This window comes from Peromyscus maniculatus, chromosome 10, assembly GCF_049852395.1.
Source record: "Peromyscus maniculatus bairdii isolate BWxNUB_F1_BW_parent chromosome 10, HU_Pman_BW_mat_3.1, whole genome shotgun sequence".
In the NCBI taxonomy this organism is placed as follows: Eukaryota; Metazoa; Chordata; class Mammalia; order Rodentia; family Cricetidae; genus Peromyscus; species Peromyscus maniculatus.
Genome location: NC_134861.1, coordinates 87,381,389 through 87,405,561, shown reverse-complemented (window position 1 = coordinate 87,405,561; position 24,173 = coordinate 87,381,389). Strand labels below are relative to the sequence as shown.

Below are 24,173 nucleotides of genomic sequence, written 5' to 3'. Positions count from 1 at the left end.
AATCCTCGTGAAATACTTTTTAATATAAAACATAATCACATAAAGCCAACTTAAACATATATCCAATGTAAATATTTAAATTTATGTCTTAAGTCCTGTATGTACTGATACTACATTATAGATAAGTGCATAACTGTATGATATTTTTTATATTAGCATTTTCTTAAGGCATTTATGTGTACATGTAAATAGATATAAAAGCCCTACACATTTATGCTTATTATTTGTCAAGGGGATAGTTACATATATGTATATGTATATATATATATATAAAATGTGATTATTGATTATATATTAGTTTAATAAATGAAGAGTTTTAAATGAATCTGTTTCAAGTAAAAATAAAAAGTTATTAAGAAAAAGTTTGTCTTGGTCATATGTTTTCCAGTTAAGAAGGTTTGATCACATCCAAACTAAGCTTTATTCTTGACACAAATTTTCAAGCCTGTTGAATATACCTTAGTAAAAGGAAGAAATGTGTAGCATTTCTGCCAATATGAAAGCTTTCTGAATCCTAGAAGGTGAATGATAAAATAGTCATAGTTATAGGTGGTCTCATTGCATAACACCAACTATTAACATGTTCTTCTGAAATGGTTCATTATCTAAGTCTTGATAGTGCGTGGCTCAGCTCAAATCAAAGCCCAATGTCTCCGTGGTCTGGGGTCCCCACTCAGCCTGTGTTGAGGGCCGCAGGAACATTTGTGATACTGGAACAGCCTGGGTCCTCCTACAGACCTGCTGCATGCTGAGTTTGTGAAAGGAAATGGTATCGCTGTGTGATATCCTTGGTTTAGTGAACTAAATTTCTCTCTATTCCAACAAATAGTTGTCCTGACTGAAGGAAAAATATATTCTTTAAAATTGATTCTCATTCCTGTTTATATCTGAAGAAAATAAAGCTTTGAATGCTTAAATTGTCCAATGTTATATTCTTCTAACTTTATAGTTATTCACTCATTTTGAAATATGCCACCATAATACTATCATTATTCATTCTTTTGTATTCAGTATCTTATTGTCTTATTCAGACTCTGATTATACACACACACACACATACATACATACACACACACACACACACACACACACACACACACTTAGATACTGTTTGGCTTTTTTCAAGACATGGTCTCACTGTGTAGCCTTGGCTGTCCTAGAACTCCCATGTAGACCAGGCTGGCTGGCCTTGAGCTCACAAATCCACCTGCCTCTGCCTCCCGAGTGCTGAGATTAAAGATGTGCACCAGTGTGCCCTGCTGAGACTGATATTCTCAAGCAAGATAGTTCTTCTCAGAATTCCAAAGTTCAGTTGTTTGGGGTCCACAGCACATTATTTATACCACCAGAAGATTCCCTTAATTATAGGATGTATCTCCCCAGAAGATAACTTCTGAGGAGAGAAAACACAAAGCACAGTGTGCTGTGTCCAGAAGCTCCATTTTGACCAATGCCTGTGCTAAATCCTACGGAGATGTGAAGGTTAGAAAACCGCAAACGTGTAAGACCCATCAGCTCCGCCTCTAATGCAGCACGGCTGCTCTCATAGGCTTCGTATTCTGGCGTCCCCGACCCGCTCTGCATTTGTTTGATTTGAGCTTTTCTTTCAGATAGAAGAGCTGGAGAAGCAGTTAGTCCTGGCCAATTCAGAGCTCACCGAGGCGCGCACAGAGCGGGACCAGTTCAGTCAGGAGTCCGGAAATCTGGATGACCAACTCCAAAAGCTGCTGGTGAGATCATGCTCTATAATGCGAGATATGGGATCTGGGAAAATTTTCAGTACATTTAATAAACCAGTTTACATTATAAAATTACAGATTTTACAAAATATTGTACATACACATGGAATGTCATTCTATGTACTTTAAGTGTCTTATATGTCTGTGTCTTGTTCCTTAGCCGTGGCTGTTACATGTTGGATAGGGTAGGTCTTCAACTAGCCATAGTCTTTTAAATAGAACTGCTGTCTACTAAATTCAGGTTGTGGTATGTTCATTTTGGAACAAAATGACATTCAAAACACAAGTCTATGTGCAGAGATTACAGGTGTGAGAAGCCACTCCTGAACCAAGATGTTTAAGCAAAATATTAGTGTATTTTTCTAGGAAATAATCAATTTTAGTCAGCTATCAAAAAGCCTTTATTTTCCATAACCAAAGGCTTCTGAAATCACACAACTCCAAGACCGTGTAAGGCAAACGGAAGAATTTGTCTTGATTGTGTGACTGGATGAGAGAAAGGGCTCCTCGCTTCTTTTAGGCAGATCTACACAAGAGGGAGAAGGAGCTGAGTCTGGAGAAGGAGCAGAACAAACGCCTATGGGACCGAGACACCGGCAACAGCATCACCATCGACCACCTGCGGCGGGAGCTGGATGACAGGAACATGGAGGTGCAGCGGCTGGAGGCCCTGCTCAAGGCCATGAAGAGCGAGTGTCAGGGCCAGATGGAGCGGCAGGTGAGAGCATGCAAGCTGGGCCATTGCCCAGTGGCCCCTTCCATGGGGGGAAATGTCCTTTAGGCCCTAAGTTCTGACAGCAAAATGATTTCAATTAGGCTATCTGGACTATCCAAGTTCAAGATCCATGCTTCCCCCACAATTAAGAAACTTTCTTTTCCCACAGATGGCAGCCATTCAGGGAAAGAATGAGAGCCTGGAGAAAGTGTCCTCCCTCACTGCACAGCTTGAGTCCACCAAGGAGATGCTGCGCAAGGTGGTGGAAGAGCTGACGGCCAAGAAGATGACCCTTGAGAGCTCTGAGAGGACGGTGTCCGACCTGACAGCCTCCCTCCAGGAGAAGGAACGAGCCATCGAGGCCACCAATGCAGAGATCACTAAGCTCCGCTCGCGGGTGGACTTGAAGTTACAGGAGCTTCAACACCTGAAGAATGAGGGGGACCACCTCAGAAATGTGCAGACGGAGTGTGAGGCGATCAAACTCCAGATGGCGGAGAAGGACAAGGTCATCGAGATCTTGCGGCAGCAGATTGAGAACATGACGCAGCTGGTTGGCCAGCATGGGCGAACTGCGGGCGCTATGCAGGTGGAGAAGGCTCAGCTGGAGAAGGAGATCAATGACCGGAAGCTGGAGCTGCAGGAGTTTAAGGTCTGGGCGGGGTTTGGGTGGGTTAGCTCCCGGATTTTCTGTTCTCAAAGCAACAATGACCTAATAATATATCAAGAAGAGCCGGGCGGTGGTGGCGCACGCCTTTAATCCCAGCACTCGGGAGGCAGAGGCAGGCGGATCTTTGTGAGTTCGAGGCCAGCCTGGGCTACCAAGTGAGTCCCAGGAAAGGCGCAAAGCTACACAGAGAAACCCTGTCTTGAAAAACCAAAAAAAAAAAAAAAATATATATCAAGAAGAACTGAAATGATTCTTCGTCTGTGAGGCCCCTAGAATAGAAAGTGTCTGAGTTGCTATACAAAAGTTTTTGAGAAAAGATCCCTCCTTTCACTCTCTAAAATGTGTGGCACGGAAATGGTTCGGCATCATGGGTACAAAAGGAAAATAGCAAGGAATCCAGCCTTTCTCTGAAATGTTCCGAGTCCACAGTTTGACCCCCACCCCCCGTAATAACTATATAACGTGGGACTGTTCACTGACTCTTGGTATGTGTCTGTGCAAACAGGACACGAGCAAGCAGAGCAACCCAGCTTTACTGGGCTATTGTGAGGCTTGACTAAGAAATGCACAGCAAAGACAGCCTGGCCTGGGTGATAGCAGTTTCTTTCCCTTTCTGCCATCCCACTCAGCTGTGGACCCGTCACTCCCGAGTTGCTAACCCACGCAAACCCTGCTCAGACCTTAAACTCCTTACTGCATGGATGACCTCATACAGCAGGGCACCCACCTTATTTATCTTGTAGTTTTTGCCCCATGTCTTTATGTTTGGTTTTTGTTTTGCTTTGTTAGAAGGGCTCATAGAACTCATTATGTGGGCTCAAGCTGGCCTCAGACTTGCAATAATCATTCTGTCAGATGCTGGGATTCCAAGCATGAATCGCGTAACACTACATCTGGCCTTCCCTTTCTTCCTTCCTTCCTTCCTTCCTTCCTTCCTTCCTTCCTTCCTTCCTTCCTTCCTTCCTTCCTTCCTTCCTCCCTCCCTCCCTCCCTCCCTCCCTCCCTCCCTCCCTCTCTCTCTCTCTCTCTCTCTCTGGAGAGTCTCACTGTGTAACCATGGAACTTACTATGTAGACCAGCAGACACAGTGGACTGGGTGTGACCTTCAAAGGCTTGCCCTAGTGATCTATTTCCATCAAGTAGGCCCCTCCTCCTAAAGGCTTCAGAGACCCTCAAAACAGCACTACTGGCTGGGCAACAAGTACTCACACCGTGAGCCTATGGAGGGAGCCCTAGAGCCAAACCTTAACAGCTGGCAAAGGGGAAAGGCAATGGGGGGAGCCCAAAGGACTTCCAGGAGTCACTTCCTAGTGCAGTGCAGGAAAATTGTGAGAACTCAAATGCTGCCCAGAGAAGGTACTGAGGACTCGGTACCCAAGACTTTTTATGGCGGTTGATGATATATGTGCCCTTTACCTGCCAGGGTCCAGTTTCCTGTCTCCAAGAAGGGAAGCAGGTCTTTTTCATAACCACTCAGTTCAAGAACAGTTTAGACCCAATGAGCCGCTCTTACCAGCTAAGTGTCTGTCTTAGTCAGGGTTTCCATTGCTATGAAAAGACAACGTGACCACTTTTATAAAGGGAAACATTTTATGGGAATGGCTTAAAGTTCAGAGGTTTAGTCCATTCTCATCATGGTGGGATATGGGGCATGCATGCAGACACAGTATTGGAGAAGAAATAGAGTTCTACATCTTGATCCACAGGCAACAGGAAGTGAACTGTGTACCACACTGAGCATAGCTTGAGTAAGAAGACCTCAAAGCCCACCCCCATGATGACACACTTCCTCTAGCAAGGCCACCCCTACTCCAGCAAAGCCACACCTCCTAATAGTGCCACTCCCTTTGGGGGCCATTTTCTGTTGAGCCACCATATTGCACTCCCAGGCCCCCAAAGGCTTGACGGCATGTCATAATGCAAAAAAATGCATTCAGTTCAACTTCAAAAGTCCTCATAGTCTATCACAGTCTCAAACTTATTTAAAAGTCTAATTTATGCAATCTCTTAACTGTAACCCCCTATAAAATAAAAATAAACACAGATCACATACTTCTAACATACAATGACACAGGATATACATTACCATTCCAAAACAAAGGGAAGGAAGCATAGTGAGGAAATATTGGACCAAAGCAAGACCAAAAACCAGCTACAAACTCTACATCTCCATGTCTGATGTCAAAGCCCTCTTCAGATCTCCAACTCCTTTCAGCTTTGTTGACTGCAGCACACTTCTTTCTCTTGGGCTGGTTACACTCCCTGTCAGCAACTTTCCTCAACAGGTATCCCACAACACTGGCATCTCCAACATCTTGGGGTCTCCAAGGCAATCTAGGCTTCAACTTCACAGTTTCACACAATGGCCCTCCATTCAGGGACACCTTTGATACATACCTGGCCTCAGAGATGGCTTTTCTTAGTCATGGAGGAAGATGCTATATCTACTTTCTTGACTCTAAAGCCAGATCCATGTGGCCAAAGCTGCCAAATTCTGCTGCTTGCCGGGGCTGGAACATGGCCCCCTTGTACAATTAGATCTTCACCAACTTTCTGTTTTCCATGGTTTCCTTCACTCCCTAAGCCTGGCTGTTCTGGAACTTGCTTTGTAGACCAGGCTGGCCTCAAACTCAGAGATCTGCCAGCCTCTGCCTTCTAAGTGCTGGGATTAAAGGTTTGTACCACCATACCCGGCTCTAAGTTTTTCTTTAATCCTTTTTCATAAATTGGAAATTTAGCTGGATGGGATCTTGCCCCAAGATCATCACTATTCCCTTTATTACATTTCTTAATCTGTTTATCTCCTTAAATACAGACTTAGCTCCATTTCACTCCCTGGTACTTTTTTTTTCTCCTAAAATTGTGCATTTTGTATTTTTCCTTTCTCAGTTTGCTCCTTTTCATTAAAAATATTCATTAGCGTTAACACTAATAACCACAAGACAGAGTCAATACTAGGCTGTTTTGAGATGTCCTCTGCCAGTGGAATTAATTCAAATCTCTTCACTTTAGCCTCAGGCAGACTCTTTGGACATGGGTAAAAAGCAGCCACATTCTTCACCAAAATATCACAAGAATGATCTGTAGACAACATACTAAAATTCTTATCCTCTAAAACCTCTTGACCCAGGCCCCCGCAGTTCAAATCACCCTCAGTGCCACTGTCTTCCATGTTCCACTAGGATGGCCCATTAAGCAGCACTTACAGCATTCAAAGGTCCATATTCCTTCAAGCAAAAGCATGGTCAGACCTATCCACAGCAATACCCCAGTCCCTGGTGCCAACTTCTGTCTTAGGGGTTCTATTGCTATGAAGAGATGCCATGACCACGGCAACTCTTATAAAGGAAAACATTTAATTGGGGTGGCCTACAATTCCAGAGGTTTGGTCCATTGTCCTCATGGCAGTAAGCATGGTGGTATACAAGTAGACATGCTGCTGGAGACGGAACTGAGAGTTCTACATTTGATCCCAGACATCAGGAAGTGAACTACATACCACACTGAGCGTAGCTTGAGCCAGGGAGACCTCAAAGCCCACCCCCACAGTGACACACTTCCTCCAACAAGGCCACATCTATTCCAACAAAGCCACACCTCCCAATAGTGCCACTCCCTTTTGGAGCCATTTTCTTCCATACCACCACAGCTTTCCTGAATTCCTAAAGTCCAGGCAAGGACCAGCCTTGTGAGCAGACCTGACAGACAGGAACGGGCCTGCTGTGTTAAATTCTCTATACTCCAGTTCATCTCAAATAGCAGCCCCTCCCTCACATCCACCCCTCCCTCACATCCACCCCTCCCTCACATCCACCCCTCCCTCACATCCACCCCTCCTTCATCTTCCCTTTCCATTGTCAGTCTCTCTCTGATGTGTCACACATGGCTGTTCCCTGTCTCTCCCTTCACTGAGGAGGACTTGAGGACACAGCTGTCACTTGGGTGGTATCCAGGCTCGGGACGTGGGTAAGGCAAGAGAAGTCTAAGATGGAGACCTCATGTGCACGCTCACTTAGGCCTGGCTCTCTGTGTGTCCCCAGCATATGGAAAAGTACCCACTGCAGCATGACTGAATAGAGAATAGGAATAATTGTGGGTTATGGCAGGTGATCCTGGGAATAGACATCTGAGTCTAAAAGAATGGTGAAGTATTCCTTTCGTCTCTCTCTCTACCACTTATATTGGTGTTTTATGGTAAAATCCAGATGTAGTGATGTTCTACTGAGTGAGTGTAAAATGTCCCTGCAGGCTCGTGTATTTGAAGGTCTTTGGGGGCTTTGTCCTTCTGCGTTTTCCTTTGGCCAGCCGTTAGGGTTTGCATCTGGATGTCCTCTGCAGGCTCACGGTTGGAGGGCTTGGGCCCTGTTGATGGTGATGTTTCGGATGGCTGTAAAACCTGTGGGACCTAGCTAGCAGAAATGGGTGGCTGGAGGTGGGTCTTGAATTCAATAGCCCCTTGGGTTCTGGCCTTAGCTCTCTGCTCTGTGATCTGCCAAGATGTGAGGAAGCCACACTGCGTGTTTCTGCCACTGTGGACTGAGAAGTTCCAGCTACCATGCCTTCCTGTCGTGATGTATCCTCAGAAACGGGGAGCCAAAGCACCACCCCCAAATGTACCTAGGTTGCTTCTCATGGGTATTATATCGCAAGAAAACTATATAAGTATCCTAGAAGGACTGAAAAAAGTAAAAGTAGATAAATTGTGAGGATACTAGGTTTGGTTTGGTTTGTCTTACTATACATGTACATATTCTTTTATTCCTTTTGCTGTGCTTTGTATTTGTCCTGAACAGATTTTAAAAGATAAAAAAGATGCAAAGATCCGGGAACTTGAAGCCAGAATGAGTGACCTAGAACTGGAAAAGGTGAAGCTGGTCAATGCAGGCTCAGAGCGGCTCCGGGCAGTGAAGGACATCCGACAAGAGAGAGATCAGCTCTTGAACGAGGTGAAGACCAGCAGGACTGAACTAAACAGTCTCTCAGGTGCGTCCCTTCAGTTTGCGCTCTAGTAAATGCTGGGGAGTCCAGCACGGGCACCCACACGGGTAAGGAAGAAGAGTGTCTAATCTTACACGACAAATGCAGATAGCCACGCTGCTCCAGTCATGTGCAGTCTCACAGTCCTCCATGAAGAGCTTCTACGTCTTGGTTTTACTAACCATTATTTACTCAATCCTTAGTTTCAAGAGTAGGGTGAGGTATCCAGACTCCAGGCCTCCTGAGGTGTTCAGCAGAAATCATGGTGATTGTACAGTTTTGCTTTTGTGGAAATGGGAATCGTGCATCCTTTGAGTCAAATTATTTGATTAAAGGTTTAATAAACTGACACGTATAAACAGAATGATGCGAAACTCCCGAAAGGAGAAGTCCCTATGATGAGGACTTGAACAGAGGCGGGGCAGCCGGAATGGAAGAGGAGCAAAGAATTAAGATTACCTGGGTGGTAGTTGGTGGTACACACCTTTAATTCCAGCACTCAGGAGGAAGAGGCATGGATCTTTGTGAGTTCAAGGCCAGCCTGGTCTATACAGTGAGTTCCAGGACATCCCAGAGTTATATAGTGAGATCCTTCTCAAAACAAACAAAAAACATGCACACCTCCACTTCCCCACCCCACACAAGACAAAGGGGTTGCATCAGTAGAACTTAGTGACTGGAGCCTTTCTTCTAGGTTTTTACTTTGTGGGACTGAGAAACAATAGCAACAAGAAACGAGGGAACTAGGGAAGAGGCAGGCGTGGGAGCAAAGAGTGAGGCAGAAGCAGTCGGTATGAGGCAGCACTTGGGATCTGTGGAGCTGGAGTTTGGTGTGTAAATCTGTGTCATAGCCGAGTGTGATGCACTTGGGATCTGTGGAGTTGGAGTTTGGTGTGTAAATCTGTGTCATAGCTGAGTGTGATGCACTTGGGATCTGTGGAGTTGGAGTTTGGTGTGTAAATCTGTGTCATAGCTGAGTGTGATGCACTTGGGATCTGTGGAGTTGGAGTTTGGTGTGTAAATCTGTGTCATAGCTGAGTGTGATGCACTTGGGATCTGTGGAGTTGGAGTTTGGTGTGTAAATCTGTGTCATAGCCGAGTGTGATGCACTTGGGATCTGTGGAGTTGAAGTTCGGTGTGTAAATCTGTGTCATAGCCGAGTGTGATGCACTTGGGATCTGTGGAGTTGAAGTTCGGTGTGTAAATCTGTGTCATAGCCGAGTGTGATGCACTTGGGATCTGTGGAGCTGGAGTTCAGTGTGTAAATCTGTGTCATAGCCGAGTGTGATGCACTTGGGATCTGTGGAGCTGGAGTTCGGTGTGTAAATCTGTGTCATAGCCGAGTGTGATGCACTTGGGATCTGTGGAGTTGGAGTTCGGTATGTAAATCTGTGTCATAGCCGAGTGTGATGCACTTGGGATCTGTGGAGCTAGAGTTCGGTGTGTAAATCTGTGTCATAGCTGGGTGTGATGCACTTGGGAGTTGGAGACAAGGAGAATCAGGAGTTCATGGTTACTTTTGGCAATGTGGTGAGTTTAGGACCGCCTGACTACATGAGACCTTGTCTTACCTTCTCAAAATCTCTATCATGTACACATAGGTAAATAGAATGTGTGGTGGGTGAGTTTGTGCCAAGTATTTTTAATGTATTTATTCTTTGAGATTTTCAGACAGTATGTAATGTATTTTGGTCACTCTCCTACTCTTCTTAGAACTCTTCCATCTCTCAACTTCATGTCTTTTTATTTTTTATAACCCACTGAGTCCAATTAGTGTTGCTTCAATGAAGCATAGACAACCTACTAAGGCTGCACCCCTCGGGGGGGAAAAAAACAGCTTTCCCTCAGCAGCAATCAACTGTCAATCATTCCTCAGCTGTGAGTAGGGTCTTGTGAGTCTCTTCCTTCATTTATGATAGAATATTGACTGTGTGCCAGGCATTTTGATAGTTACTAGGTAGATAGTGAATAAATATATAGATAAATAGATAAATAAAGGGTGTAACTCTGTGGTAAAGTACTTGCCTATATGGGCAAGGCCTTGGGTTCAATATGTAATGCCTTAGGGTGGGAGGAAGGCAAGAACTTGGAAGTCAATTGAAAAATAAATTTTGAAAAGACACATGGGAGTCTTAAGTCATTAATGGTGTCATGAAGATTGGAGTCTTCCAAGAAGAAGGTTTAAGATGAAAAAGACATAAAGCTGGGCATGTAGCACATGGCTTTAATCCTAACACTTGGACACAGAGGCATGTGGATCTCTGTGAGTTCAAGGCTAGCCTAGTCTGGAATTATATAGAAAGTTCCAGGCTAGCCAGAGCTACCTTATTAGTGAGCTCCTGTCTCTAGATAGATAGATGACTGACTCAAAAAACAAACAAACAACAACAACAAAAACAAGAAGACTTGTTTTTCTGTTGGCTTAGCGGCTGCACGGGAATCTACTGATGTTTTCATTACGATCTGAGGCCCCAAGGCCACAGTCAGCGTCCCTGCCACTAAGGGTGCTCAAGTGGGAGTTACAGTCCTGCCAGCACTGGCTCTGTCACTGCCACCAAATGTAGTTTTTAACTAAGTCTCTGTCATTCTGTTTACCAGTACAGACTCAGGAGTCAGATGTTGGGGTGAAAACCTGCTAGCTCAGAGAGGCCAAGAAGCAACCAGCTGACCTTCCTTTTTGGCCAATGAGAGAGCAGCTCTCTAGCCATCCCAATCTAAAGAGATCCCAAAACTCAAAGTCCCTTCCTTCTCCTTCCTCTGTATGTCTATACCCATCTTCCTGGCTTCTCTGTCCTCTCTATGACTAATTCCTGTCAATTAGTTGCTGGCTCCGCCCCCTGATCCAAGGTTGATTTTATTAACACAGTCTGGGTTTTCACAGTGTGATCAAATATCCCGCAACAAAGACATGACAGATGTGAGCTAAGTACAGAGGCTGGGGAGGAGCTTGAATGAAGGCAGGTAAAGGAAGAGCCAGCTAAAAGCAAAGTGCAGCAGACCCCTGGAATGCATGTGTGCATCTCACGGCTGCAACAATGAGGGCTGATGAACGGAGTTTTCTTCCAGCCTCTAAGATGCTGTTACTAATAACATCTTAGATAGTAATCTAAGATGATTACTAATTACAAATGTTGGCTATTATGTTGTATAGAGGACTATGAAGTCTTGAAGAGGAATTTCCGAAACAAAAGTGAAGAAATGGAAACCACTACAAACAAACTAAAGATGCAGCTGAAGTCTGCCCAGTCCGAGCTGGAGCAGACAAGGAACACGCTGAAGACCATGGAAGGCTCTGACGGCCACGGTACGGCCTGTCTCCCTCCTCCCTGCCTCCTGCCTCCCTCCTCCCTGCCTCCTGCCTCCCCCTTCCCTGCCTCCTGCCTCCCTCCTCCCTGCCTCCCTCCTCCCTGCCTCCTGTCTCCCTCCTCCCTGCCTCCCTCCTCCCTGCCTCCTGTCTCCCTCCTCCCTGCCTCCCTCCTCCCTGCCTCCTGTCTCCCTCCTCCCTGCCTCCTGTCTCCCTCCTCCCTGCCTCCCTCCTCCCTGCCTCCCTCCTCCCTGCCTTCTGCCTCCCTCCTCCCTGCCTCCCTCCTCCCTGCTTCCCTCCTCCCTCCTCCCTGCCTCCCTCCTCCCTGCCTCCTGTCTCCCTCCTCCCTGCCTCCCTCCTCCCTGCCTCCTGTCTCCCTCCTCCCTGCCTCCTGTCTCCCTACTCCCTGCCTCCTGTCTCCCTCCTCCCTGCCTCCCTCCTCCCTACCTCCTGTCTCCCTCCTCCCTGCCTCCCTCCTCCCTGCCTCCTGTCTCCCTCCTCCCTGCCTCCTGTCTCCCTCCTCCCTGCCTCCTGTCTCCCTCCTCCCTGCCTCCTGTCTCCCTACTCCCTGCCTCCCTCCTCCCTGCCTTCTGCCTCCCTCCTCCCTGCCTCCCTCCTCCTCCCTCCTCCCTGCCTCCCTCCTCTGCTTTAATTCCCGTGTCTGGATTCATTAGAACACAAACCTGGATCACCTCGTCACGGGGCCAGGTCATGAGAGAAGTACACATGGCGTTAGTGAAGGGCGTACGAAGCAGTGTTTCTGCTGTGTTTTAAGGGACATTGCCACGTGCTTTAGTCCTGACATATCTGAAAACACGTCAGTCCTTTTCTCCCTATGGCTACTTCAGTAATTTCTAGCAAAGCTCATTGTCTCCCCTTATTTTTAAGGATGGAAATGTAAGCCACTGATAATTTCCACTCAACCTCGTATTTGTTACATGTGGATTGCCACTGTAGATCAGTGACTATTAGAAGCAAGATAAGAATGAGACGGGATTTGATAATAGAAGAACTAGATGAGGGGTTTTATCACACTTGTACCTTTGTACTTGCTGGCCATACTGACCATGTACGTATCCTGTAAGTGAGAGTGAACTGACCATACATGTGCCATGTGAGTGAGAGTGGACTGACCATGTACGTATCCTGTAAGTGAGAGTGAACTGACCATACATGTGCCATGTGAGTGAGAGTGGACTGACCATGCATGTGCCATGTGAGTGAGAGTGAACTGACCATACATGTGTCATGTGAGTGAGAGTGAACTGACCATGCATGTGTCATGTGAGTGAGAGTGGACTGACCATCATGTGTCATGTGAGTGAGAGTGGACTGACCATATATGTGCCATGTGAGTGAGAGTGAACTGACCATACATGTGTCATGTGAGTGAGAGTGGACTGACCATACATGTGTCATGTGAGTGAGAGTGGACTGACCATGCATGTGTCATGTGAGAGTGGACTGACCATACATGTGTCATGTGAGTGAGAGTGGACTGACCATACATGTGTCATGTGAGTGAGAGTGGACTGACCATGCATGTGTCATGTGAGTGAGAGTGGACTGGTCATACATGTGTCATGTGAGTGAGAGTGGACTGACCATGTATGTGTCATGTGAGTGAGAGTGAACTGACCATACACATACCATGTGAGTGAGATTGCTAGGTTCAAATCCCTAGCACCAAATAAATTGGGCCTGATGGCAGACCCCTAAATTATCAGCCCTGAGGAGATGGAAACAGGGGATCAGAAGTTCAAGGTCATCTTTAACTACACAACAGATTCAAGGCCAGTCTGGGATATACATGACCCTGTCTGAGAGTGAAGGAAGGATGCGGTAGGAGCCACTCCAGTGGGTTGGAAGGAGGTAATTATGAAAGGATATGATTAAAAATATCATTGTATAAAAGTTAAAAATTTTCAAAAAATAAATAAAAATATTATTTTAAAAAAATAGTGCATTACTATTGAATTATAGACCTGGATTTTGGCAGATTATTATGAGAATTTTTTTTAAGACAGAGTCTCATTTTGTAGCCCTGACTAGCTATAATTTGCTATGTAGATCAGGCTGGCCTCAAACTCAGAGATCCACCTGCCTCCTGAGTGCTGGGATTAAAGGAGTGCCTAACCACACCTGGCAAGAACAATATGTTGTTAATGAAAAAAAAAATCTCAGGATTTTTCTGATGTTTTGTTTTCAACAAATAGTATATTTTCCTTTTTCTTTTTAACTTCTAATTTATAGCCAGGTCTGACTCAAAGCAATATCAGTTTCAAACCTATTCCCTCAACTGACTTTTAAATAAAAGATAAGGTCTTCTGACTTTAAAATTCTATGTAAAGACAGCCTTCTCCTGTCTTTTCAGTGGCTTGCCATGTCCTAAGGATTCTGAGGAACATTCTCATCTGGTGCTGGAGAGATGGCTCAGTGGTTTAGAGCACATGTTGCTCTTGCAGAGGACCAGGGTGCGATTGCCAGCTCTCACATAGGTGGCTCATGGCCGTCTATGACTTCAGTTCTAAGGGATCTGACGCCCTCTTCTGGTCCACACAGGCACCAGACACACATGTGGTGCACATACATAAATGTAGGCAAAAAAGCTTATACATATAAAATTAAAGAAATAAATCTTAGCCGGGCAGTGGTGGCGCACACCTTTAATCCCAGCACTTGGGAGGCAGAGCCAGGCGGATCTCTGTGAGTTCAAGGCCAGCCTGGTCTACAGAGTGAGATCCAGGAAAGGCGCAAAGCTACACAGAGAAACCCTGTCTTGAAAAGCCAAAAAAAAAGAAAAGAAATGGGTTAAGTTATAAGAGCTAGCTAAAAAAACAAGCCTAAGCTATTGGCTGAACTTTAAAAAAAAGAAAGAAAGAGAGAAAGAAAGAAGTCTTTAAAAATTAAAACACCATCACCTTTCCCAAAACAACCATTTCTGTGCTTCTGTGGCATTTTTACTATTGAGACTGTAATGAGTTCTAGAATGTGACAATAACTCTGAGAATGAAACGGTTGTGATATCCCTGGAGTCTTTTAAAAGTTTGTTAGTAGCACATGTCTTAAATGATATTTTAAACACGGGTTTCTGAAACAAATCATCTTGGTCAAACATATATGACTATTTTTATGTGTGTTCCCTATTTGTATATAAATTTGTTCAGTGTGATTATTATCGATGAAAACATGTAACTAATCGTAGTCACTGAAGTCAACTCCAATAGCCAAGAAACACAGCACATCACCACATAGATTTTGTAGTCGGGACTCTCTGGGAATTTGTAGCAGTGACAATGTAACCCTAGAGACTTTGTTCCCTGATATTTTAGTTTGCACTTCCGGGGGCCTCAGTGACTCTCATGTGCCCTCTTGTCACACGTTACAGTAGCCAGCCTCTCAACATGTACGACTTGCATCTTTCCCGCAGCCATGAAGGTGGCAATGGGCATGCAGAAGCAAATCACAGCCAAGAGGGGTCAGATAGATGCCCTGCAGAGCAAGGTGCAGTTTCTAGAAGAGGCCGTAACAAGTGCCAACAAGGTGAGTCTCTGTCCTGAGAAACCAGCAAAGTTGCTTGTTAACTCACTATACGGCAGAAGAGGACGCGGTGCAGGAAGTGCAGCTGGGGAGAAATCTCTGATGGAGAGAATGAGGGTAAGTTCCAGAAGGAACATTAGAGAGGACTTTTAAATGCAAATGTAACTTTTTGATTTATTATCTATATGGCTGTTTGGCCTGCCCATATATATGTATTTGTGTATGTGTACCATGTGTGTGCACAGGTTAGAAGACTGTGTCAAATGCCCCGGGAATGGAGTTATGGGTGGTTGTGAGCTGGGAACCAAACCTGGGTCTTCTGCAAGAGCAACAAATGCTCTAAACCGCGGGGCCACCTCCAGCCCCTGCAGGGGGTCTCACAGGACAGCCAGTGTCAGTGCCGGATGGTCAGAGGGACATTGCTGTGGAGGCAGGAAAGAGTCATAAACAACATATAGTCAATACCGCCGGTGTCTTCGGGAAACAACCATGTAAAGAATTATGCAATAGATGCTGCCGGACGTAGAGGATCAGCGAGGTCTAGAGGAGCAGACAGCAGGGGCACAGATGGGCACAGATGGGCACAGATGAAGTTGTTCAGTACCACAGTGGCCGCGGACCGCTCAGTGCTCAGTGAGAGAGCACTTGCTACTTAGCTAGAAGGGCAAGGCCCCGTTTTGGTCCCCAGATAAGAAAACGAAAACACACACACACACACACACACACACACACACACACACACACACACACACACACTATGGTAGAGGTGGCCTTTTTATCTTGAAAAGAGAACTGGAATTCGCTCGTGAAACTGTACATTACTGTGAAGGGATGAAGGACCAAATGTTCATAATCTAGGGTAAACTGAGGAAGCTGATACACACGTTTGAAGAACGTGTGTGGGGGCTGGAGGGCTACAGCTGTTGGTGTATTCCTACACAACTCTGGTTAGTCAGGTGGAGTCTTCACAATTATTGAATAAAAAATGTTCAATAGCAAACACGAAATTTGTGTTTATGTTCGATGTTGTCTGATGTCAGTCTGACGCAAATTTACATTCTCATATTTGTAACAGAACTGACCGAAATGAACATGCAAAAGAAAGAACATGGGGCTGGAGAGATGGCTCAGCGGTAAGAGCACTGGCTGCTCTTCCAGAGGACCCGGGTTCAATTCCCAGTGACCACGTGGCAGCTCACAGCTGTCTGTAGCTCCAGTTCCAGAGGGTCTGACACCCTCACACAGACACATGCAGGCAAAACACCAATGCACATAAAATTAAAATAAATCATTAAAAATTTAAAAATGGTACAAGTGAAAATAGTCAGTTACTAAATTACTTTATCCGTTATTTATATTTATCACTAATAGTCTATTAATTAGTTTATTGCCAACAATGAGCCCCTGGGGTACTTTAGAAGGTACATAGATTTGTATGCCCCCTTCATCACATGGACCTACTTGTTTCTCTTTTCTCTGTTCTCTCCCATTTTCCTTCCTCCTTTTCTCTTTTCCTGAATATATTCTTTTCTCTTTCTCCTCATTATTTCCCCTTGGAACTCTAAAGTAGTGCTTTTCTTGATTGATGGTAATTAGGGCTTTGTGAAGTTGCTGCCCAAAGTCAGCCCACCCCTGCCTCCACGTGAGACAGGTGTCCCCTCAGCCCACATCTGCCTCCACGTGAGACAGGTGTCCCCACAGCCCACATCTGCCTCCACGTGAGACAGGTGTCCCCTCAGCCCACATCTGCCTCCACGTGAGACAGGTGTCCCCTCAGCCCACATCTGCCTCCACGTGAGACAGGTGTCCCCACAGCCCACATCTGCCTCCACGTGAGACAGGTGTCCCCTCAGCCCACATCTGCCTCCACGTGAGACAGGTGTCCCCACAGCCCACATCTGCCTCCATATGAGACAGGTGTCCCCAGCAGCCCACATCTGCCTCCATGTGAGACAGGTGTCCCCACAGCTCAAAGGAATTCTCCCAAATAGAACAAGAGACTTGGAAAGCAAACCCACCATCCTCCATTCTACAGATGTTCCTGTCCAAGCCAATCAGGAAAGGGGGAAAAAAGCAATAGAAAGTGTGTTGCCATGACAACACTTCCTGACTCATTCATAGCAAACGTTTTCGTTATGAAAAATAATACACAAAGAAACAGACTAGAGGACACGATGCCTGTGTTTGACCTTGACAGTTAGCCATGCCCTGTTTTTGTATTTGTCCCACAGTACTTTTCTAAAGGAGAAAACCAAATTGAATGACATTGTTGTTTAATATCAAGGACACTATATTAGCAAGTTTATTGTCACCGTTCCACTGACAGTGACGTCAGGGCAGGAGCTGCCTGTCCTGTTTGGTTTTGTCACACAATCTACAGTAAACATTTATGAAATAAATATCCAACCATGAAGCAAGATTGAAACCCGTGAGACCTTCAAAATAAATGCATCTTCTTTAAATATCTTACTATTTAAGGTAAATTTTAGTAAAATTTAGCATGCCGTAATTCAGTCCTGCTGCACCAAAATACTGTTTTTGTGATGCACGGTTCCTTCGTACTCTGTAGATGTATGCAAAGTCTCTGGACCCTAGGAGGAATACCAGTAGAGATGAAAATGTGTCTAACTCGAGTCCTCTGAGGGGCGTTTTAGGCTCCAGCAATTACTCCTGCTACGTTCTCTTCTGTAATTACAGGAGAAACACTTTTTGAAAGAAGAGAAGAGTAAGCTCAGCCAGGAGCTGAGTACCGTAGCAACAGAGAAAAACAAGATGGCCGGGGAGCTGGAAGTGCTGCGGTCTCAGGAACGGCGCTTGAAGGAGAAGGTTGCGAACATGGAGGTCGCTCTTGACAAGGTAGTTATTGACTGAGCAGATGAGGTTAGCCTGCAGATAACAGCCGGATAGGGTAGTTCTCAGCGGAAGTGCTGGGCCACCAAGTGATGTGCCTCGCATCCCAGTCTTACAGCAGAGGCAAGCTGTCACGTAAGAGGAGCCTCACTTTAAAACTCACAGCCAAGCGTATGCAGTGGGCGCTCAGTGTGGCTGTCACTGAACTGCCTAGCAGAAGCAGTGGAGCTTTATTTTTGTTCATGATTTCATGTTTCTTTCAGCCCCCCATGGTAGTGGAAAGTATGGCAGCCACACCTTATATCATGGCAGACCAGGGAGCCAAGTGTGAAGCCAGAGTCAGGAAAGGCCTGTTCTGTCTCTAGAGGCCTTTCTGTCTGCTGGGCCCACCTCCTAAAGCTTCCATGCTCTGTGAGGAACAGTTTAGACTCCAGTCATAATAGCAAACTTTTTTTCCCCCAGAAAAATAACCATTTTCAGGCTAACACAAGTCAGAGGAGCAGTAGATATAACGTGTCCTTGCTATCCTTAGTAACATGCCTGCATGAGCACCTAACCTACCATCAAAAGTAACTGGACTTTAGTCGGAACACAGCCTCTTAAATGTTAATAAAGTGATGCTGCTGATGTCTGACACTGTGTTGGGTCTGGAAAGGCGGGAAGGAAACAGGCGAATGGAGAAGGCCTGTCCCTGTGTTGATCATTTGTCACACAGGGTAAAACTGTCTCCCTGTTACTCCCAAACCCTGGAAACCTCAAACTGCGTCAAAACCAATCATCAATTCCTAAGAAACCAGACCTTTCTGCTTAGATAAAATAATCTGTGATCTGACTATGCCAGCTTTGTTTCTTGAAACATGCTCTTCTGAATCTGAGCTGTAATCTGGAATTTTTGAATATGGCCTCACACTTGCTATATAGCCCAGGGTAGCATTGAACTACTGATCTTCCCGTTTTTGCCTCCTGTGTCCTAGGACTACAGGCCTGACTTCTGAGCCCAGCCTGTGAAGTTTTATTCTTTGATAAAACTTTTTGCTAATTTCATCCTTTGTTCATTCACTCATACTAATTATTGTGTGTTTGCCAAGGATATATTGGATAAGATAGGCCACATGACTGAATGCAACAGATAAATGGATCATTAGAATACAGTGTGCCGGGGTGGAGGGTGGTTTTCCTTGAGTTGGTTAAGGAAGTACACGTGCATAAAGAATGGAGGATAAACACTTATGGTTGCTTGATTGTAGGCGTCTTTGCAGTTTGCAGAATGCCAGGACATCATACAGCGCCAGGAGCAAGAATCCGTGCGTCTAAAGCTTCAGCACACTCTGGATGTGAAAGTAAGGGGGTTTTCATCATAGATGATCTAAGCAGAAACAGTGCCTGTGCTTGATACTCTGGGATATTTTCTTTATGTACATTTCTGGGTGTGTGTGTGTGTGTGTGTGTGTGTGTGTGTGTGTGCGAGCTCGTGTGCCCCCATGTGAATGCGTGTACGTATTCATATGTTTTTAAGTGAGCACTGTGGAGGTCAGAAGTCAATGTTAGGTTTCTTCCTCAGTCACTTCTCCACAGGATCTCTCACTTGAAGTGTGAACCTAATTAGTCTTATCAGTAAATCCAGGAGTCAAATATTGGGATAATAACCTGAAAGATCAGAGAAGCAGAGAAGCAGCCACTAGTGACTTCTTATTTCTCCAGATCCTCAGACCAAAAGGGGGCCAAGATCCTGTCTCCACCTCCTGAGTGCTGGGATCAAAGGTGTGAGCCTCCATCACCTGGCCTCTATGGTTAACTAGTAGCTAGCTCCACCCTCTGATCTCCAGGCAAGCTCTATTTGTCAGAACACAAACAAAATATCACACAACACTCACTGAATCTGGTACGCAGTAATTAGGTTAGGCTGACTGCCCAGCAAGGCCCGGCACCCATCACTCTCCACCACCCAGCTCTGGGATTCCAGACTCAGGCCACCACACTTGGCGTATTCCGAGAGTGCTGGACGTTGAAGTCCTTGAGCTTGTACCACAAGCCCCCTACCATCCGGGCCAGCTTCCCGGTCCCTACATAGTTTACATTTAAATGTATTTTCTATGTCATCTGCTATATTTACACAGTCTGTGGAAGTATTGCTACCCACTGTACCCATACTTTTCATATAGGATAACACCGAAACATCACATTTTAGTCTTAGTTACAAAAATTAAGTGAAACAATGTTCCACAAGCGCCTGCCTTGGGGATATGTAAGGAAAGAGTTTTCCACGCACAGATGTCGAGTTAACCAAAGACCCAAAGGATAAATGTTTGGCTTATTTGTGAAATAATTTACATGACAAAACATATTTTTTTAAAAAGTACTTTTATAATGAAATGTGTATATTTTCAGAAGTATATTTTAAGTTACTCAGTGTTTTAAAGTTTCAATAATAGATTTTGCCTGTGAAATTAAAAAACAATTTGATTTCACAGTTCTTTGTAGCTGTAGGTTAACATTACTCTGTTCACATCTGTTCACATCTGCATTGTCTGTAGGAACTTCAGGGCCCTGGATACACCTCTAATCCTTCAATGAAACCTCGCCTTCTCCAGCCGGCATCCGTAGCTCGGTCTCATTCTAATGTACCATCCTCTCAGTCTACGGCCAGCTTCCTGTCTCATGTTAGTAAGCAATCATGTAATCCATAAAATGAATGGCGTAATATGGGAGTAATATAAGTTGGGAAAAAGTCACTTATGAAAATAATGTTTATAACTAGCATTTTCAATGACTAAATTTCAGATTTATGCAATTTCCTAGGAATCCAATGGAGTCCATATGAAAAAATATTTTCTTCCCTGTTATTTTCTTAGAAAACATAAAAAAAAGTCATTGGGATTAATGATAAGAGAAAATATTAAATTGAATTATTTAATTGTATTATATCCAGTTCTCCTGTTAGTCCCAGCACAGGCATGTTTCATATAACAGAGAAACACAGACGGTAAAATAAATAGCATATCACATGCTAAGTGCAGTGTATTTAATACTTCACCAAGACAAAAACTGCTGGCTTTATGTTATACCTTAATAAACTTATTGTTAATATTTCATTAACCCTAAAATACCTTTATTTAGTCCCTCTAGTTAAAATGTTAGTAACTTGGTAAAATTTTTAGTTTAACTTTTTATACTTTCAAAACACAAGAAAAAACATGGACAATATAAATTCAAGTTTTCTCTGAATTCCTTATAATCAGAAGCCAGCTCTAACCCTTAACAAAGAAAGAAAAGACAAGAAAAAAACTTGTTCCATCTGTCAGTTATAATACTCACGTTTTTACTTTTAAAAGTCCTGTCTTCAGAATGGCAACAGGATCATCAGAACCATTGCAAGTACTGTTTAAATAAAAGTTCGGTGCTGTCTATATGACTAGTAGTTGAAACAGACTTGTGCACTGCTAAATAAACCGTCATTGATTCTGCTCTTCCCTAAGTCTTTCAGCAGCCGAATTCATTTCAGAAGAGAATATAGCGTACAGATAGGAAACACTAAGTCTTTGTGCGTTGTTTTAACCAGCACTCCATGAAAAACAACACCCTGAAGGAAGACCCCACGAGGGACCTGAAACAGCTTCTCCAGGAGCTGAGAAGTGTGATCAATGAGGAGCCGGCCATGCCTCTGAGCAAGACGGAGGAGGACGGAAGGACGGCGTCCCTTGGAGCGCTGTAGGTGGCCACGTGAGACTGCATGCTGGTAACGGCAGTGCTCCTCTCGGGCGTCACCACTGGGTCATCCACATGTTCCTATCTGGAAGGTCAAGGGTTAATGTGAAGTCACCAGGAAAAGCAGCCTGAAGGTGGAGAGGTTAAGCCAATCAATGAGGCCAACCCCAAGGGCAAATGGACACACAGTCAGTCCAGAAAGAGACCGATAGGCAGTGCTAGTCAGTGGTCATTTGTAGTGATTTATGATTCCCAAGAGATCGCATGACCATAATTGTAATTGAGTATGCACCACCAGTTGTGACAAGGTGGGACAATGTTTCTTATCTCATTTTACAAATGAAAAAACAAATCTCAAAGAGCTGATTTGGGCGCAGCACCCAGTCCATTGTGAAGCTAGAAAACTATACACACTGAGAACTAGGAACGCTCAAGGAATACGCTAATAGGAAAAGCCTAGGTCTCTGGCTGTTCATGACAAATTAATAGGATGTCTCATCCAAAACAGATGAGTCCACCAGCCCTCCTGCCCACGTCGGCAGAGGTCAGTGAGACTCCTGTGTGCTTTTCAAATGCTCTCATATTGTCACTTAAATTAACTTCTGCTAAAGAATTTAACGTGGTATCTACGTTGGTGCTAATCTTATTTTTGTATTCATGTGCTTATATGGCAAATATCTGAAAGTAAATTTTTCTGAAGAAATATCTCTATATAACATATCTCTAGGTCCTTAAGATATCCTGAGAATGTATATTTAACCCAAATGCCAACATTAGCTGGATTTATCTAATTGTTAATAATAACAGTAAAACATTAGGAATACATTGATTACCTATCATGACACTGCATTACCTCAGTCATAAAATGTCAGAAATGTTCTGTTGGTTATTCCAGCAAAGAAGGCTTTGACTTGCAGACCACTTTCTTTTCTGTGTGTCGGGGAATGAGACATAGTCACTGTGTAGCCCTGGCTGTCCTGGAACTCCCTTGTAAACCAGGCTGGCCTCAAACTCACAGTTATCTGCCTGCCCCTGCTGGGATTAAGGGCGTCCAGCACCACAGAGTCTTCCTATGTATCCCAGGCTGGCTTTGAACTCTTGATCCTCCTGCCTCACCATCCAGAGTGTGGATGCATGTGCTGCCACACCAGGCTGAGCACTTCACTTTTCTTGTAACTCTGATGGCCATCTGTGCCAGGACGGTATTGAATAGATTGACGCCAGAGGTACAAGCTCTGCCCTGAGCACTGGTGACCCAACACTGGAGTCTACAGGGTTACCATGGCTTCCCATCAGTTGCGGTCAGCATCCATCTCTGCCCCTGAGCTGTATCGGGACTGTATCAGAAAACGTATTTGGTGAGAATTTGGGTCAGTTTTCTGTAACTCTACAAACGGCCTTGTCACTGACATCTAACATCTGTCTAATGCTGAAGAATGCATGAAAGAAAGCCCTTGTCGTGATGCATGCCTGGAATCCTAGCACTTGTGGTGCAGAGACAGGAGCATTGCTGCCAGTTAGAGGCCAGCCTGGTTACATAACGAGTTCCAGGCCAGCCAGGGCTACACAGCTCCAACCTATTAAAAACAACAATAAATTGAAACCCAGAAACCAATCCCTGGAAGAAAGCATTATCTGAGCTGAATCCAGAACTAGCTGGCTCTTGTCAAATTTGCCTGGTTGCTTAAAATACAGTTGTAACTTAAAGAAAAATTAAGCATGAGTGAGTGATTATTTCTAACAGACCAAGAATGCAGAAATGCATGTGTCTGTAGTTAACTGAGTTTATCTGTCTACAGAGATGATAGAGTCAGAGACTGCATCACGGAATCGAGCCTGAGATCAGAACTCTGCCACAGGTGAGAGCATCAGACTTAGTCGGATTCACTAGCCAGGAATATTTTCTGTGGCCTGGGAAGCTGGGAAGTGGGTTTGCATAGTTTTCATGGAACTTGTTGTGCGTATTGGCTTCAGAGAAGGAAAGCTGTTCAATGCTTAACTCTAAAAAGGACTTCAGGGTCTAGAAATCAACTGAAAGCCTTGCCTCTCCTCTCTTCTCCTTTCCTTTCTTTTGCTTATTTTAAATCTTGCTGATTGTGGTCCTCAGCTTTCTGTCACTATAAAAGTGTCCGAGATAACTTACCAGAGTAGAAGTTGATGTGCACCCCATCCCGAAGGTTCTAGCCCACAGTCAGGCACACCCATAGCTTTGGGACTCCATTGAGGGTATCAGATGGCAAACGGCAAGGCGACTGAGGCGGACTGCTCACCTCACCGCTGGGAAGCAAAGGAGAGAAGGCCAGGGATGACAGCTCCCTTGGATGTCCCACCCAGTGACCTATGAACTGCCCACAAGGCCCCACCTCCTGAAGGCTCCACTGCCTTCCTGTAGTTCCGTGCTGGGGACTAAGTCTTAACTCACGGGACTTAGTACATTCAGCATCCAGACAAAACACTGATGTTTATCCATGTGAACTGTTTGTGTGGTATGCCATACCAAAGGACTTTGTCTACATTTACACATATTTACCGTGGTTTCTGTAACTTTGAAGGGTGATCCAGAAGGAAGTTACAACAGAAACAATGAATGATTGTAAGACTCTTACTAAAGATAATCCTATATTCATCAATAATTGAAAAGCTGAAGTCTAAATGAAATCATAAAAAATAACA

General features: G+C 44.7%; 1 protein-coding gene across 17 annotated transcripts in view; it reads left to right on the top strand.

Annotated features, from left to right (window-relative positions):
- Ccdc158 (coiled-coil domain containing 158) overlaps positions 1-24,173 on the top strand; it is a 57,512-nt gene that overhangs the window by 21,532 nt on the left and 11,807 nt on the right. For 11 of the 17 annotated variants that reach the window (XM_042257650.2, XM_042257652.2, XM_076546644.1 and 8 more), the window contains 11 exons: positions 1,611-1,730; positions 2,260-2,457; positions 2,624-3,106; positions 7,918-8,107; positions 11,253-11,405; positions 14,836-14,948; positions 17,643-17,801; positions 19,043-19,135; positions 20,330-20,455; positions 21,355-21,503; positions 23,300-23,359. In XM_042257650.2, the coding sequence (XP_042113584.1) occupies positions 1,611-1,730; positions 2,260-2,457; positions 2,624-3,106; positions 7,918-8,107; positions 11,253-11,405; positions 14,836-14,948; positions 17,643-17,801; positions 19,043-19,135; positions 20,330-20,455; positions 21,355-21,503; positions 23,300-23,359 (1,844 nt within the window). The remainder of the gene's footprint in view (positions 1-1,610; positions 1,731-2,259; positions 2,458-2,623; positions 3,107-7,917; positions 8,108-11,252; positions 11,406-14,835; positions 14,949-17,642; positions 17,802-19,042; positions 19,136-20,329; positions 20,456-21,354; positions 21,504-23,299; positions 23,360-24,173) is intronic. The other 6 variants (XM_076546648.1, XM_042257651.2, XM_076546646.1 and 3 more) reach the window with 1 other exon arrangement.